Source organism: Lottia gigantea, assembly GCF_000327385.1.
Source record: "Lottia gigantea unplaced genomic scaffold LOTGIsca_142, whole genome shotgun sequence".
Lineage (NCBI taxonomy): Eukaryota > Metazoa > Mollusca > Gastropoda > Lottiidae > Lottia > Lottia gigantea.
Window position 1 is genome coordinate 458,349 of NW_008707655.1, and position 17,513 is coordinate 475,861.

At 30.6% G+C, this 17,513-nt stretch overlaps 1 protein-coding gene across 1 annotated transcript; it reads left to right on the top strand.

Annotated features, from left to right (window-relative positions):
- Window positions 1–1,294: 1,294 nt before the first annotated feature.
- LOTGIDRAFT_172822 (hypothetical protein) lies at window positions 1,295–16,187 on the top strand (the record flags this gene model as incomplete). The annotated part of the gene is made up of 24 exons (XM_009049998.1): window positions 1,295–1,297; window positions 2,291–2,312; window positions 2,365–2,426; window positions 2,568–2,597; window positions 2,642–2,671; window positions 2,790–2,819; window positions 2,938–2,967; window positions 3,160–3,189; window positions 3,308–3,337; window positions 3,439–3,468; window positions 3,587–3,616; window positions 3,661–3,690; window positions 3,734–3,755; window positions 3,881–4,009; window positions 5,766–5,916; window positions 7,256–7,526; window positions 8,120–8,192; window positions 9,770–9,852; window positions 10,218–10,349; window positions 10,660–10,753; window positions 11,618–11,697; window positions 12,280–12,391; window positions 12,799–12,918; window positions 16,180–16,187. The coding sequence occupies 24 exons, from the start codon at window positions 1,295–1,297 to the stop codon at window positions 16,185–16,187; spliced, it is 1,632 nt and encodes a 543-aa protein (XP_009048246.1).
- Between the last annotated feature and the right edge of the window lie 1,326 nt (window positions 16,188–17,513).

Sequence of the window (17,513 nt, forward strand, 5' to 3'; positions counted from 1 at the left end):
AATATAGTATATTTTGAAACATGGAGAAAGATTATCTACTTACAAGAACTATTAGTCCATTTTAATTGGTTTTTGTCATTTTTGAAACTTTGAAAATGACTATGTAAGCTAGCTTATTTCAACATAGGCCTACCGAATTCGAACTTGTGAAAAAGATACTTGAAAATGTGATTTTTGACATGGTTGTTCAAAATTTTGTTGAGAAAATTGAAATTATTAGGATTTAAATAAATTTTGTGGTAAATCATGTTGGAGAAAATAAAAAGGTAAAAGGGCCGTAAATAGGGTATGATGTATATGACTGGAAAATAGCCAAAACAACATCCCTATGGATATCCAGCCTTTAGATGTCTTTCCTAGCTACGGACATTCCTGAAGTTATTGAAGGTCACTCGACCATTAACCTATACTTAATCTCCTAAGAAGAGACTAAGATAATCATAGCTAATGATATTGTAGCCTTGTACATTAACTATCAGTCTTTATTGAACACACTTTACTCCCAGCTAGACATCCTTTGATGTTAGAAAATGATTCATACCATATTAATCATGTTTCCAGGATAGACATTCTATATAATAATTGTGGGTCAGGTCATTAAACAGATCAAGACAGGATTGGTTCTCTAGTCAGAATTTCAGGAACATATGGTGCCATTCTATTTCATCACATCTATTCTAGTGACATCATTCTGTTTCAATAATTTCATCAGTGCTATTTTTACTTGAATATAGGATGTCACTTAAGACAATTTAACTAGAAAATTATTTATGTCTAAAAATCAAAGTTGGATATCTCCAAAATGAATTTATTTATTCCACTCTATGTAGTGTGTTATGAGGGGAATTTTGCTAAAATAATGGCATTGACCTTCTCTTAGATACACAACTTGAAGCAATTTGTATGATTTTGTCCTTTTCTTACATTCATTTATTTATTTGTCTTTTCCTGTTATGTCTGATAAGAGCTGGAAAGTGTTTGTCTGTTAATTTGATCTGTAGGACATTTGAAATGAAAGTGAGACAGTTTATTGTTTCTTAATAATTTTTCAAACAAAATTTGAAATATATAAAGATGGGTTCCATTATTTTCATTTATGAAAATAAAATGTGAATACTTATATGAATAGAAAGTAGAGGTGTTCTAATGACTTGAAAAAATACCATTTTGTCTCACATGTCCATAATTGATTCATAATTAGTAAGGTCAAAAAGTCTTTTTTTGATTATCCAGACTGTACATACATGGACATTTATGATCGGTTAAACTCTAAATTATATGCAATAAGAACATAATGGTATGATTAAGAATAAATGATAATTCATTAGAAATACTAATTAATCAAATAGTTTGCTTTATTTGAGACTGAAATATAAGAAAACCCATCTTTAAAGCAACTGAAAGGAAGAAACATACTAATGAAAGGATGTGAAGTAATCCAAATTAAAGATATTGACATTAAGTGTTCTAGTAGGGTTGGAATGTTCTACTTGTCTACTAGCTTAACTCACAATTATAAATTTTGATAACAAATTTTTGAAGAGAGAGACTCAAACTTTAAAAATCATGTAGCTATTGAATTTCTCTGTTATTCTGCTGGTAGTCTTTTCAAGCTATAACAAAATGAACATGTTATCAAAACTGCTGCAAGATATTTTGCTATTTGTTTATTTTCTTCTGCAAATGAGCTTTTTGATGCACACTTTTGTGGGTAAGCACTTTTATTTTTAGAGAAATTTCCGCATTGTTGAATTTTGGACAATAACTACATCTTTTCTGTAAACAAAATTTAATGATGCTTTCTCGTGTGGAGGATTGTGTAAATATGTCATGTCATTGCGGGTGAATTCCTGATCTGTCCATTTTTAGCAATCAACGTATTTCCGGTTGTGTAAGTTCTCTGTAAATAGGATTTCTTCTAGATATTTGGTTGTACTGATTATACAGTCTGATTAAAATTCGACCAAACTTTCTTTCCATTTTTTATCAGCTTTTATTTTTAATATAGTCACTTTAGTTAGGGTCTAACGACAGCCCTATTCGACGTTTGTCAATTTAAACTTTTTGACCAAACTCAATGACGTCTACTATAATCTGATTTCTATCCTTTCAAGCACGGATATTTCTGGACACACATAGATTTGAAGGCTTAAATGTAGGATATGAGCTGTGAACAATATTACTGACTTACAAAATTTATTTTTTGTAGATTTTAGTTGTTGGATTTGATGTTACTAGGTATAATGGTATTATATTAGTTGTTAAATTTCTGTTCTATTGTATATTTTAGGTGTTGGATTTGATGTTGCTAGGTATAATGGTGTTATATTAGTTGTTAAACTTCTGTTCTATTATATATTTTAGTTGTTGGATTTGATGTTACTAGGTATAATAGTATTATATTAGTTGTTAAACTTAGATGTTGGGTTTGATGTTATTAGGTATAATGGTATTATATAAGTTGTTAAATTTCTGTTCTATTGTATATTTTAGATGTTGGGTTTGATGTTACTAGGTATAATGGTGTTATATTAGTTGTTAAATTTCTGTTCTATTGTATATTTTAGATGTTGGATTTGATGTTACTAGGTATAATGGTATTATATAAGTTGTTAAATTTCTGTTCTATTGTATATTTTAGATGTTGGATTTGATGTTTCTAGGTATAATGGTATTATATTAGTTGTTAAATTTCTGTTCTATTGTATATTTTAGATGTTGGATTTGATGTTACTAGGTATAATGGTGTTATATTAGTTGTTAAATTTCTGTTCTATTGTATATTTTAGATGTTGGATTTGATGTTACTAGGTATAATGGTATTATATAAGTTGTTAAATTTCTGTTCTATTGTATATTTTAGATGTTGGGTTTGATGTTACTAGGTATAATGGTGTTATATAAGTTGTTAAATTTCTGTTCTATTGTATATTTTAGATGTTGGATTTGATGTTTCTAGGTATAATGGTATTATATAAGTTGTTAAATTTCTGTTCTATTGTATATTTTAGATGTTGGGTTTGATGTTACTAGGTATAATGGTGTTATATTAGTTGTTAAATTTCTGTTCTATTGTATATTTTAGATGTTGGATTTGATGTTACTAGGTATAATGGTGTTATATTAGTTGTTAAATTTCTGTTCTATTGTATATTTTAGATGTTGGATTTGATGTTACTAGGTATAATGGTATTATATAAGTTGTTAAATTTCTGTTCTATTGTATATTTTAGATGTTGGGTTTGATGTTACTAGGTATAATGGTGTTATATTAGTTGTTAAATTTCTGTTCTATTGTATATTTTAGATGTTGGATTTGATGTTACTAGGTATAATGGTATTATATTAGTATTGTATATTTTAGGTGTAGGATTTGATGTTACTAGGTATAATGGTATTATATTAGTTGTTAAATTTCTATTCTATTGTATATTTTAGGTGTTGGATTTGATGTTACTAGGTATAATGGTATTATATTAGTTGTTAAACTTCTGTTCTATTATATATTTTAGTTGTTGGATTTGATGTTACTAGGTATAATGGTGTTATATTAGTTGTTAAATTTCTGTTCTATTGTATATTTTAGGTGTTGGATTTGATGTTACTAGGTATAATGGTATTATATTAGTTGTTAAATTTCTGTTCTATTGTATATTTTAGGTGTTGGATTTGATGTTACTAGGTATAATGGTATTATATTAGTTGTTAACTTCTGTTCTATTGTATATTTTAGGTGTTGGATTTGATGTTACTAGGTATAATGGTATTATATTAGTTGTTAAACTTCTGTTCTATTATATATTTTAGTTGTTGGATTTGATTTGTTAGGTATAATGGTATTATATTCCTTGTTAAATTTCTGTTCTATTGTATATTTTAGGTGTTGGATTTGATGTTACTAGGTATAATGGTATTAATCTCATGGATTATATAAACATATCAGAGAATGATGCTCAAGCTCACCCCACCTCAAATAATCATAATAAGACGTTGGCATTGGTCATGGATGGTAAGTCATTATATATTGTTTATTGTTGAAATTTACCATTCTGACTTAAAAGGGTCATACCATCATAAGTTAAAAGGGGCAATATATACCATCCTACTTTTGAAGGCTCAAAGTATACCACCCTTTTAAGGTATCAAATATACCATCCTTCTCTTTTAAGGTATCAAAATACTATCCTAACTTTTAAGGTATCAAATATACCATCCTACTTTTGAAGGCTCAAAGTATACCACCCTTTTAAGGTATCAAATATACCATCCTATCTTTTAAGGTATCAAAATACTATCCTAACTTTTAAGGTATCAAATATACCATCCTAACTTTTAAGGTATCAAAATATACCATCCTACTTTGAAGGCTCAATATATACCATCCTAACTTTAAAGTAACCAAAATATACCACCCTAACTTTTAAGGTATCAAATATGCCATCCTAACTTTTGAAGGCTCAATATATACTATCCTCACTTTAATGTTACCAAAATATACCACCCTAAAAGGTATCAATATATACCATCCTAACTTAAAAGGGTCAATATATACCATCCTAAGTTTAAAGTATTCAATATATACCATCCTAACTTTAAAGTTACCAAAATATACCACCATAACTTTTAAGGTATCAATATATAACATCCTACATTTGAAGGCTCAATATATACCATCCTAACTTTAAAGTTACCAAAATATACCACCATAACTTTTAAGGTATCAATATATAACATCCTACATTTGAAGGCTCAAAATACTATCCTAACTTTTAAGGTATCAAATACTATCCTAAATTTGAAGGTATCAAAATATACCACCTTAACTTTGAAGGTATCGAATATATCAGCCTAATTTTTAAGGTATCAAATATATCATCCTAACTTTCAAGGTATCAAAATACTATCCTAACTTTTAAGGTATCAAATACTATCCTAAATTTTAAGGTATCAAAATATACCACCCTAACTTTTAAGGTATTAAAATATACCATCCTAACTTTTAAGGTATTAAAATATACCATCCTAACTTTTAAGGTATCAAAATATACCACCCTAACTTTTAAGGTATTAAAATATACCACCCTAACTTTTAAGGTATCAAAATATACCACCCTAACTTTTAAGGTATCAATATATACCATTCTAACATAAAAGGGTCAGAATATTCTGGGGTATGGTTAATTGCTAACCGAATAGTTACTCACAGGACAAATGTTCATTGGACAGTTGCTCACAGGACTAATTGCTCACCGAACAGTTACTCACAGGACAAATGTTCATTGGACAGTTGCTCACAGGACTAATTGCTCACCGAACAGTTACTCACAGGACAAATGTTCATTGGACAGTTGCTTACAGGACTAATGTTCACCGCACAGTTGTTCACAACAAATGTTCACAGGACAGTAATAGCTCACAGGACAAATGTTCACTGGACAGTTGCTTACAGGACAAATGTTCATTGAAAGTTGCTCAGAGGACAAATGTTCATTGGACAGGTGGTCACAGGATAAATGTTCACTGAACAGTTGCTCACAGGACACATGTTCACTGGACAGTTGCTCACAAGACACATGTTCACTGGACCGTTGCTCACAGGACAAATATTCACCAGATGTCTGATTGGAAATAGGAATGGTTCAAATTGATGCTATCAGTGATCTGATACACATAATAAAATTAAAAAACCTCTTTTAACCTCACTTGACAAGACGAAAATTTGGCTTTTCATTTATTGAAAATTTTGGGGGTTTTTTTTATTGTAGAAACAGTGAGACAGATAGTTCTTCCAGATAACATAGCAGAGCTAGCTTTAAAACTTATTTCTAATACTTCCAAAATTTCATTTTTGGCTACTGTAAAACAAGAGATAGGTAACAGTGGAAGCATCATAGCTCTCTCTGCTGGAATGCTAAGGTAAGCATGTGGACATTTATATTCTTTGTTTTTTTGGGTGGTTTTTTTTTGGGAGGGGGGGGGGGGGGTTTGGGGGAGGACTGCTACCTTTGTAAGTCAATGTGCTTTCACATGGGTATGAAAAGGTTCAGGCAAAACATGGGTCCTATGATAATAAAGATTACATGGAACACAATATTAATTTGTACAATGTAGATTGTTGAAACGTGTACAATTAAACTCAGTGATAGTATACCATAAAATTACTTAAAACTCTTAGTTTTAGTGGATTTGCAAGAACCTCAGACGTCTGATTAAAAATTTGAATGGTGAAAATTAATGATATCAGTGTTCCAGGTTACAAAACCTCTTTACAATTTCTTAAATGTGATATCTACCCCTAAATTTCACTTAAGGACATAATAGAAAAATGAGAGTTTTCAGGCCTCTAACTTTACATTGGTTTTATAAATTACAATTCATCTGTTAAAAAAACATATCATTCTCTATAAAGGCAACCATTTATAGTAAAATAATAGCTGGAGTTCTTGCATCTAGATTTTATTGCATCTGATTTAATTAAGTTTTCTGTGCTAGCAGTTTGATTAATTTCCTATCTGTTTTTGATCTTATTAATCTATACTGCATCACTGGTTTTATCTAATGATACCAAGCCATTGATCAATTTATGTTATATCTCAAGCTCTTAAAGGGATTGTAAAGAGGTTTTCGAAATTTTGTATGTGTATCGTGGACACTGCCAGCATCAATTTACACCATTCTGATTTTCAATCAGACAACTGTGGTTCCTGCAATTCCACTAAAACTAAATGTTGGATGATGTCACTAATCGCGATGGGTCTTATGTCATAAAGAAGATTTTGGGATTAGTGATGCCATCAAACACTTGGTTTTAGTGGAACTGCAGACTCCACAGACCTCTGATTGAAAAATGGAATGGTGCAAATTGATGTGTCCTCAATACACAATGTAAATTTTTTTTAGATAACCTCTTTACAATCTCTTTAAACTATCTACATCTCTTGCTACTTTGAAGTCCTGTGTAGAGACATGTTTGTATAATCACTACAAATAGCTTATCTTTCAAAGACCAAACAGGCACTTTGGGTATTTTTCTGCCCCTCCAGAATCCCTGATCATAACCCCTATTTCCTTATAAATCCTTACTTCGTGATTTAAGATTTTTCCTGAAATCTCTTTTATGTTGGAGAATAGCCTGACTGAATAGAACAACTTAAATTGAAATTACTTTCAAAATTACCTCCCAGGTTGAAGAGCTTTGTTCTACAGTGTGAAAGGCACTCTATAAATAGACTTATTAATATTATGATATTTGTAGATTTCTTGATATTGAAAGCCGAGGTGGCAGAGATGAAATACGGTTTCATTATACACATAGAACACAAATCCAAGTTGAAACATTCCCCTATAGACTAGGTGATAATACATGGCATAAACTAGCCGTAATCCTCAACGACAACCAACTCAGCCTATATATTGATTGTAATAAGATATATGAGAGAACCATCGAACCGGTAGATCGTACCTTTAAAGCTGGTAAACTCTCTCTATTTATTGGACAACGCAACCGACACCACGCCTTCTTTAGGGTAAGTCTTGAAAATATTTTTTTTGTCTCAGTTATTGGACATATTTCTGTATGTTTCACTAGGGTCTAGGGTATAAATCAGGCAGTTGAATTCGTGTTATGCAAACAATAGACCACATGCATGACTTGAGTTTGACAATTGTTAGGACAAACCACTCAGATTACAACTATTAAAGTTGTGCATCATGTGATACACAAACCACCTCTATGACATCATGACCGATCTTTCTTATAAGATTTGAGTTGTTTTTTTTATGAGGGTGTCTTCACTTATCTTCAATGATCTGACAATAGTTATACATCTTGTGTTCTAAGTCATTTATCAATAGTCAACCAATCAAATTCTATGTTCAATTCAGAATTCCTTTTAATATGTAAGGAAGTCTGGGATATGCATTGTCAAACGTTGACTGTCTTATCACTTTTAACAGTGTTTTTGATTGGTTAACACAAATTATGACAATTTAATATGATGCTACTTGGTCAACTGCAGAAAAAACACCAGATTTCAAACAGATTATATATAAGGCTTTGCTTATGTATTAATATAGAATATATAAAAAGTACCTACTATATTTAATCTATTTATAACAGGGTTATTTGAAAGATATAAGAATTGTTGGGAATGATCATGGTCATCTATTACAATGCAAGAAAGAAAATTCAGGTGAGTTCTTTCTCCTTTTCTATTGATTTTACTTTTTTAATGTCAAATAGTGCTGGCATTTAACAATGAAATGAAACGAATAGAGTTTACTTCTCTGCACCATGTGGGCTAATGAAGACGGGCAAAGCCATGCAGTGTGCAGGGAAATTTTGCCAGGACAGCAGCATTAGCCTGCTATTTTTCTATTTCCAACTGTCGAGGGATCTTTAATGTGCGTGCACAGCCTGTAGCACACTTGGCCTTGATTTATTGTCCCATCCGAACGATTTGACGCTGCATCACTGACAAGAATTGAACCTTGGACCTTCAGGTTAGCAAGCAAGTGTCTAACTCACTGAGGCACTGTGGCTCCCTCTAGCACATCAATACAATAAAAAAAAATAAATTGTTCTATGATAAGTGTATTGTATCATGTATGAATACAACACAATACCAGGCATTATAAAAAGTGTCACTGTGAACATTAACTTGGAAACATTATCTATAAATAGTCTATCAACAATAATAATTATTGACTTGAAAATATTAAGACCAAGCAAAGATGATTTTTTTTATATGGAAATGCATACTAAGTTGATATTTTAAACATTTTTTAAAGGAATAGAACGTCTTAGAATACACTCGTCCTATGGCTAATATTTGTATTTAAGAGTGACCATTGGTTAAAAATAAGTATGCATCCCACACTCTATCAATTTTCAAAAATCCACTATAAAGTTATTCAGAATTTATAAAAAAAAGTGAGCAAGCAATGAATCCAATCAGTTTGAGAAAAAAAAGCGTCTGGGTAATCAGGAAAAAAGGAAAAAGAAAAATCCTATCAATGTGCCTGCGCAAAATGGCAATCATTAAACAAACAAATATACAAACAAACTTTGACAATGATTAATATTCGTTGAAAAATGTGTCAAGTACGCGGGAAACCCCGTATGAGAGTTACTTCCCTTTATGATTACAACTGATTTCCTAGACTCACAATTTGAAAATCGCTGTATGGATGTATTCAGCGTTTTATGATTAATGACTTGATTTTGAGGATTTATCGGATTATAGAGGGATTTTGATGTATAGTTATGACACCAGGTAAGTCTACTGATGGATATATACGAAATTAAGATTTCATTTTCATTCTAAGACGTTCTATTCCTTTAAAGACCAAGTTCCCTAGTCAAATTCCTGTATCAAAGTTAATAATGTTAATGCTTCCTTTGAGAGTTCACATTTTACCACCTAATTTTAATGGGACCCAAGGGGGAATCTACCATATCATCTGAATATTTCTTGTAATTAATTGTTATTGTTACATGTTTGTAAGACAATAATAAAATATTTTCACTGTTAAAATAGTGCTCAATACAACAATTGTAGAGTGATATAGAACCTGAAACATGTTGTTACTCAGAATTTCATGCTAGACGATCTTCAGAAAAACACATATGGAAATAATTATTAGTGTAAAGAAATGGTTATTGTTCTATTATCCTATTGTCAATGTTCTATTGTCAATGTTCTATTGTCAATGTTCTATTGTCATAGTTCTATTGTCAAAGTTCTATTGTCAATGGTTATTGTTGCAGGTTGCCCGTCCATTGCTCAATATGAATATTTAGAAGACAAATTGAATAGTCTCTATACTGAATACAACAATATGTCCACTAAGGTAATCTTATCTATCATGTGTCATTGTCAAACTAATTTGAGTGCATTTTATTCAGACATTAATTGTGATACTGTCAAACCACCTTTTAGTATAGTAAATTTGAGTGTCACATATAGAACGAGGCATAATTGTGAAGCTCAGAATAGACTCACTAGAACCTCAAATAAAAAATATGGTTTTTGAAAATAATGATAAAAAAAAAACATGTTTAATTTGATTGGTTAAAATTAATGTCATTAGAACAGGAGTGGGGTAGAAAACTTGTTAGATTACAAAAGAGACGAAAACTATCAGAAATAAAATAATGTGAAATTGTAATCAAATTTTGATTAGATTATAATAAAAATACCTTTCATCTACCATAGCTAACAAATGCAGAGAAACATATAAAAGATTTACAGAATTGTAACTGTTTAAATACCTGCTATGTTAATGGTACTTTATATAAAGAGGGAGATATTTGGAAAAAAGAAAAATGTTCTATATGCAATTGCAAGGTAATATTCTTTTATCAGAAAATTTATTTATCAAACAAGTCTAAATATATCATTCAACAAACCTTTAAGTGAGATAACTGAAATATACTAAAGAAATTTAATAATGATTTACAAAACTATTTATTTTGTTCCTAGTCTACATTAATTACTGTGGCAGATGTTGATTTGAATTCTTGATGCCAACCTGCATTTGTAGACTCAACATCCCTTTTTGGGAGTTCACATAGCTAATATGTATATTCCCTCTTGTCATGGTTTTTAACTGATGTTAATGGTTATGTTAATGGTTATGTTTATGGTTATGTTACAGAATTCTTCAGTAATGTGTAATAGAGTTGAATGTCCTGATATAAAATGTTTAAAACCTTTTTCACAAAAAGGTCAATGCTGCCCATCTTGCTTAAGTAAGTACAGACCAGCAAGGTTTACAATATATTCCACAATATCTGATATCATTATGCCCCAATAAAGACTGAATACTTTATCTGATATCATTATGACCCACTAATTACTGAAAACTTTATCTGATATCATTATGACCCAATAAATAGAAAAAGCTTTATCTGATATCATTATGACCCAATAAACACTGAAAACTTTATCTGATATCATTATGACCCAATAAACACTGAAAACTTTATCTGATATCATTATGACCCAATAAACACTGAAAACTTTATCTGATATCATTATGACCCAATAAACACTGAAAACTTTATCTGATATCATTATGACCCAATAAATGCTGAAAATTTTATCTGATATCATTATGACCCACTAATTACTGAAAACTTTATCTGATATCATTATGACCCAATAAATAGAAAAAGCTTTATCTGATATCATTATGACCCAATAAACACTGAAAACTTTATCTGATATCATTATGACCCAATAAACACTGAAAACTTTATCTGATATCATTATGACCCAATAAATGCTGAAAATTTTATCTGATATCATTATGACTCAATAAACACTGAAAACTTTATCTGATATCATTATGACCCAATAAATGCTGAAAACTTTATCTGATATCATTATGACCCAATAAATGCTAAAAATTTTATCTGATATCATTATGACCCAAGAAATGCTAAAAACTTTATCTGATATGATTATGACCCAATAAATACTGAAAACTTTATCTGATATCATTATGACCCAATAAAATCTTCGTAGATCTATGTTATCGGTCTGCAATTGAAGTATTGAGCACTATTTAACACTGAAAACATTTTGCTATTGTTATTTTTGTTATTTTGCAGTGAGTTGTTTTTATAGTGGACAGTATTATAGTCATGGGGAGAATTTTCAACCCAGGGTTTGTGTCAAATGCATCTGTGATGTAAGTACCATTCTTCAAATTCCTTGTCATTCAGATGTCACTTCAAGCAAGCTTAGTGCTCTTGTTGAGCTAAATTCAGATGCCACTTCTTGTGATAGAGTTCTCATTGAGGCTAATTCAAATGTCACTTCATACAAGCTAAGTTGTCTCATTGAGCCCAATAAATAGTCTCCTTGGGGTTGATTCCAAGTTGTCTAATGAGTCTTTTAAGAGTGTCCTCATTAAGAAAGATGGAATAATTTTCTAAGGGAGAGGAAAAGAGAGATTTTGTGGTCAAGAAGGCATATTTACTCTTTCTACAATTTTTTTGAGAGCGTTTTATTCAAGATGTGTAACAGTGATTGCATAATAAACCATGGCCTAAGCATATAATGTGGCTAAAGTCCATATTTGACTTTGTAAAATGCAGCTACCTTGAATCTTGAACTGGTGGTATATTTTCTTTTGAAGTTAATGCATTAATGTTTAATTATGTAACTAAACAAAAACTGGATTAAAAAGAAGAATTAGGTTTCAGTATTGTTCCTGTCTTTGAATTATTAATATTTGTGCTTGAATCTTGTGTTATTTGTTGTATTGTAGAATGGTGAAACAATCTGTTTGAAACAAAACCCTGAAGAAATTTGTCCAAAATTAAATTGTACTAGTAATGATACAATACATGTTGAGGGAGAGTGCTGTCCTATTTGTAAAGGTAGGTAACGTCCTATTTGATACGAGTTGAGGCACAATTTTGTCCTATTAATGAAGAGGCATAATGTTGTACTAATTGTAAAGGTAATCTTCTATTGATACAATACATAAGTATTTGTAAAGGTAATATTTGTATTTAAAACAATACATGCAGAGACAGAATGTTGTCCTATTTGTAAAGGTAATATCCTATTTGAGACAATACATCAGTATTTGTAAAGGTAATGTTCTATTTGATACAATACATGCAGAGACAGAATGTTGTCCTATTTGTAAAGATAATATCCTGTTGGATGCAATACATCAATATTTTAAAGTATTTGTTAAGGTGATATTCTATTTGATACAATACATGTTGAGGGAGGATTTCAAAGTTTTATGTCTATAGAATATTTGATCAATTTTTAGGAACTGATTTTTGTGGTGAAGGAAATGATTGCCATGTTAATGCAGTCTGTGTTAATTTGTTAACTAAATATGCTTGTCAATGCAATGAAGGTTACCAAGGTGATGGTAGACATTGTGGAGGTAAGAAAATTATTTGCATTGAGGAACATTGAGATCAAAACTGTTCCAGAGTATGCTGTATTTTTTTATTATTTAATTGTGAATGAACTTGATTTTTGAGTTTTATTCTTAAAAGTGATAGGGTAGCTGAAATATAAGAAATATGTTTCCAATATAGCATTTAAAAGGGATTTTAAAAAGGTTATCTAAATTTTGTTTGTGCATCAGGGACACTTTAGCATCAATTTGTATCAACCAATTTTCAATCAGATGTCTGTGGTTCCTGCACTTCCACTAAAACTTAATGTTTGATGATTTCACTAATCCCAAATTATGCTCGAATCACATAATGATTAGTGATGTCATCTAACACTTAGTTTAAGTGTAATTGCAGGAACCACAGATGTCTGATTGAAAACTGGAATGGTTCAAATTGATGCTATCAATGTCCCCGATACACATAAAAAATTTAGAAAACCTCTTTACAATCCCTTTAAAGATTCCAATATCTTACATAGACCATAAATAATCCATGAATAAGATTGAAGCCATTTTGATAAAGTTGTCCCAGGGTGATAAATTATGGGATGTTATGAGATTATAATGATCATATTATGAATATAATGGTAATGAATGAATTTGAATTAAAATATGGTTTTCAGATATAAATGAGTGTCTTTCTGAAGGCGGTGAATTTGGACATTATTGTGGCAGGAAAAAGACCTGCTTAAATACCATTGGATCGTATAAGTGCTTGTGTTTGGATGGGCAAGAGGAAAATGAAGATTTTTCGTGTCCTGCGTCACGGAAGGGACAGTCGGCAGGGAATAATAAACAATTTGAAAGATGGTTGTGCCTTATTCTTTTATTTATATATAACTTTTATATTTATTAATTTTCGTTGTTGTCATTTTATTTATTTAAATTATCGTTGTATGCCATTTTGTCAACGAAAAGTATATTATTGATATGATCTACCTCCAGGCTTGTCAATTACTTTGATAGTCGAGGCAGTCCTCTTTAAATATGGTACGAAAGTAGTGCTAAAACTTAATGATATCATGCTATTATAGGCAGTCCCATTTAAATATGGTACGAAACTAGTGCTAAAACTTAATGATAGCATGTTATTTTTATTATTTGTCAATTACTTTGATAGTCATGGCAGTCCTCTTAAAACTACATAACTAGTGCTAAAACATAATGATATCATGCTATTATAGCATGTTATTTATATTATTTGTCAATTACTTTGATATTTTGGAGGCAGTCCTCTTTAAACTGCAAAACTAATGCTAAAACTTAATGAAAGCTTGCTATTATAGCATGTTATTTATATCAACTAACTAGTGCTAGAATTTGTGCTAAAAGATATAATATCCATATGCCATTATAATAGCAGGTATTAATATAACATAATATTTTGATATTTGAGGCGGTCCTCTCTAAATTACTCGAGCATAAACTTGCTAATGAGATGCTTTTATGGCAGGCTATTTGTCATTTGATAAGTCCCTTAATATATCACTAGTGCTAAAACTTAATGTAAGAATAGCACGCTACTAAGGGAGGTTATTCACAATTTTATAAATATCTTGATAGTGCTAAACCTTACTTATATTACTATTTATAACAGGTTATTTTCATAACTTGATTTATTTCTCTTGTAGATCTAAAGTTCTAGATAATGATGTCAATTGTTATCTTCATGTAAATATGTTATATATATGTATGCATACTACAGTGTATGTCTTCTTTCAGTGTAGTTTATACAATTTGGGCTGTCCTTAATCAGCCAACGAAGAGTTAATATTTAAATAATATTTATTGGAATTGTAAGGATGTTTTCAAAATTTTTTTATGTGTATTGGGGACACTGCTAGCATCAATTTGCACCATTCTAATTTTCGATTAGACATCTGTGGTTCCTGGAATTCCACTAAAACTATGTGTTTGTCAAGACCTTGTCCTTATGTGATAAAGCATATTTTACAGTTAGTGACATCATCAAACTAAGTTTTAGTGGAATTGCAAGAACCACAGACTTATGATTGACAATTCGAATGGTGCAAATTGATGCTATCAGTGTACATCATACACGTACAAAATTTTGAAAACCTCTCTACAATCCCTTTAATGTTGCCATAGCGATTACCAGTCCTGTATGGCTGTGAATAATGAAAGTGGTCAGAAGACTAAAAGTAATTGCAACTCAGTTTTGTGTTCTTATTCATAACCATATGGAACTGATGATACCTATGGTGTGAGGGCCCTTTAAGACTAAGCCACTGCTTTCAGTAGTCCACACATTGACTGTCATTATCGCTTCTAATGTTGTATATTAATAATGTTCTAAAGATAAGTCTAAAGATTTTTTCATCGTTGATCCATAGCCTGAATCACTGCCTGCTTTTTTGATGAGGATCAAAATATGTGTTTTTGCCAAACCTGCCAAATTGCCCAGCACTGTGTTCACTTTACATAATGAATTTTTGAATTTTGGTGGGAAAAGTTACATCTTTTGATTATGTGATATATAACAGAGTGGCTATAGAAGAGTTGCCTTTACCAAATAAGGTCGCATATATAATTAGCCTGACAAGTTTCGTGCCTCGTGGCCCAGATTTTATACCAAGGTGGTGCATTTGGGTCCCGTGGACTCAGATTTCTAAGAGCTGGGGTGCCCTCTAAATGAAAATTGGAAAATTAATAGCTCAGAGAACTTAATTTTTAACGATTTTGGATTTTGGTTTTGTTCGAAGACACTGCAAATTAATCAATGTTTGCCGGCCTGAAGAAGGTTTACTAGGGCTTAATTCTCAATTATTTGGGCCCAGTCCCTATGGACCCCACCCTAACGACAGGGCCGCAAGTATGTCAGATGAGATTTATTGATGACTTGAATGTTAAGTATACAAGTTCCACTTGTTTTAAATAGTGAATTAAAAAAAAAAAAATGTCAATGTTTCATGTAACTTCTTGAAGCTCTGCAAATATATCAGCTTTTGTATAAGATGCATTTTTATCAAGTTAATAAGAATCAATGTTAATATTTATAATGATTTTGTTATATGTAATTCATAGGAATTGGTTAAAGTTAACCTTTTCCTGAAGCTTTTGAAAAATTTAGAATTCTTAATTACCCCTTGAGTCCCATTTGTAATAGTTATATTATAAATCATATGATCATGAATTATAAGTTATAAAATAATGTTTATAAATTATCATGTTATATTATCAGTTATATATTGTATCATGTTATATTAATATTGTTTATTTCAGCTTGTTGAAGTCTGAAATATTTCTGGTGTGGATACCATACAAATTTAAGTATGGTTCTTATATGGAAATAACAAACAAAAACGTAGTTCACAGCCAGTTTGAATCACTATATCTACTTAAGTTACATTTTTAAACAGGCTTCAATATTTCAACTAAGCCTTAAAATCGCATCAACAAGTCTTAAATAAAAACCTTTTTTAAAATTTGGGGATTCAAAATGGCTGTGAACTACGTTCATGTGTTATATCCATGTAAGAATCATACATAGTTTTGTATGTATGGAACATGCTGGTGATTTAATTTTATGCAAAATAACTGCATTTTTTTGTGTTTTGCTGTATGCAGAGTTAAAAAATGTGCCCATTTATTTAAAAATAGCCTTCAATGTGATTGGGTCTCATTTATTAATGTACAAAGTTTCTTTACCGGTGATAAGTACAGTTTTGGTTCCTTCGTTAGTATCGAATTTACCCGATAATTTTTGTCTGAATTGAAAGATCAGCTTCGAAATAGTGATGATAGTCTAAGAATCCATTTTCCATTGATAAAAACATTCACTTTGGTAATGTTAATGTGGTTAAAACTCTGAAAACTTTATCTGATATTATTATGACTCAATAAATACTGAAAACTTTATCTGATATCATTATGACTCAATAAATACTGAAAACTTTATCTGATATCATTATGACTCAATAAATACTGAAAACTTTATCTGATATCATTATGACCCAATAAACACTGAAAACTTTATCTGATATCATTATGACCCAATAAACACTGAAAACTTTATCTGATATCATTATGACTCAATAAATACTGAAAACTCTATCTGATATCATTATGACTCAATAAATACTGAAAACTTTATCTGATATCATTATGACTCAATAAATACTGAAAACTTTATATGATATCACTATGACCCAATAAAGACTGAAAACTTTATCTGATATCATTATGACCCAATAAACACTGAAAACTCTATCTGATATCATTATGACCCAATAAACACTGAAAACTATCTGACATCGTATGACCCAATAAACACTGAAAACTCTATCTGATATCATTAAGACCCAATAAACACTGAAAACTCTATCTGATATCATTATGACCCAATAAAGACTGAAAACTTTATCTGATATCATTATGACCCAATAAACACTGAAAACTCTATCTGATATCATTATGACCCAATAAAGACTGAAAACTTTATCTGATATCATTATGACCCAATAAACACTGGAAAAATTGATGCATTTTGTAGAGTCATTTGTCTTGTTGATTTCCCCATAATGATAAGATCCACATTCGTTGTAAAGAGATTGTAA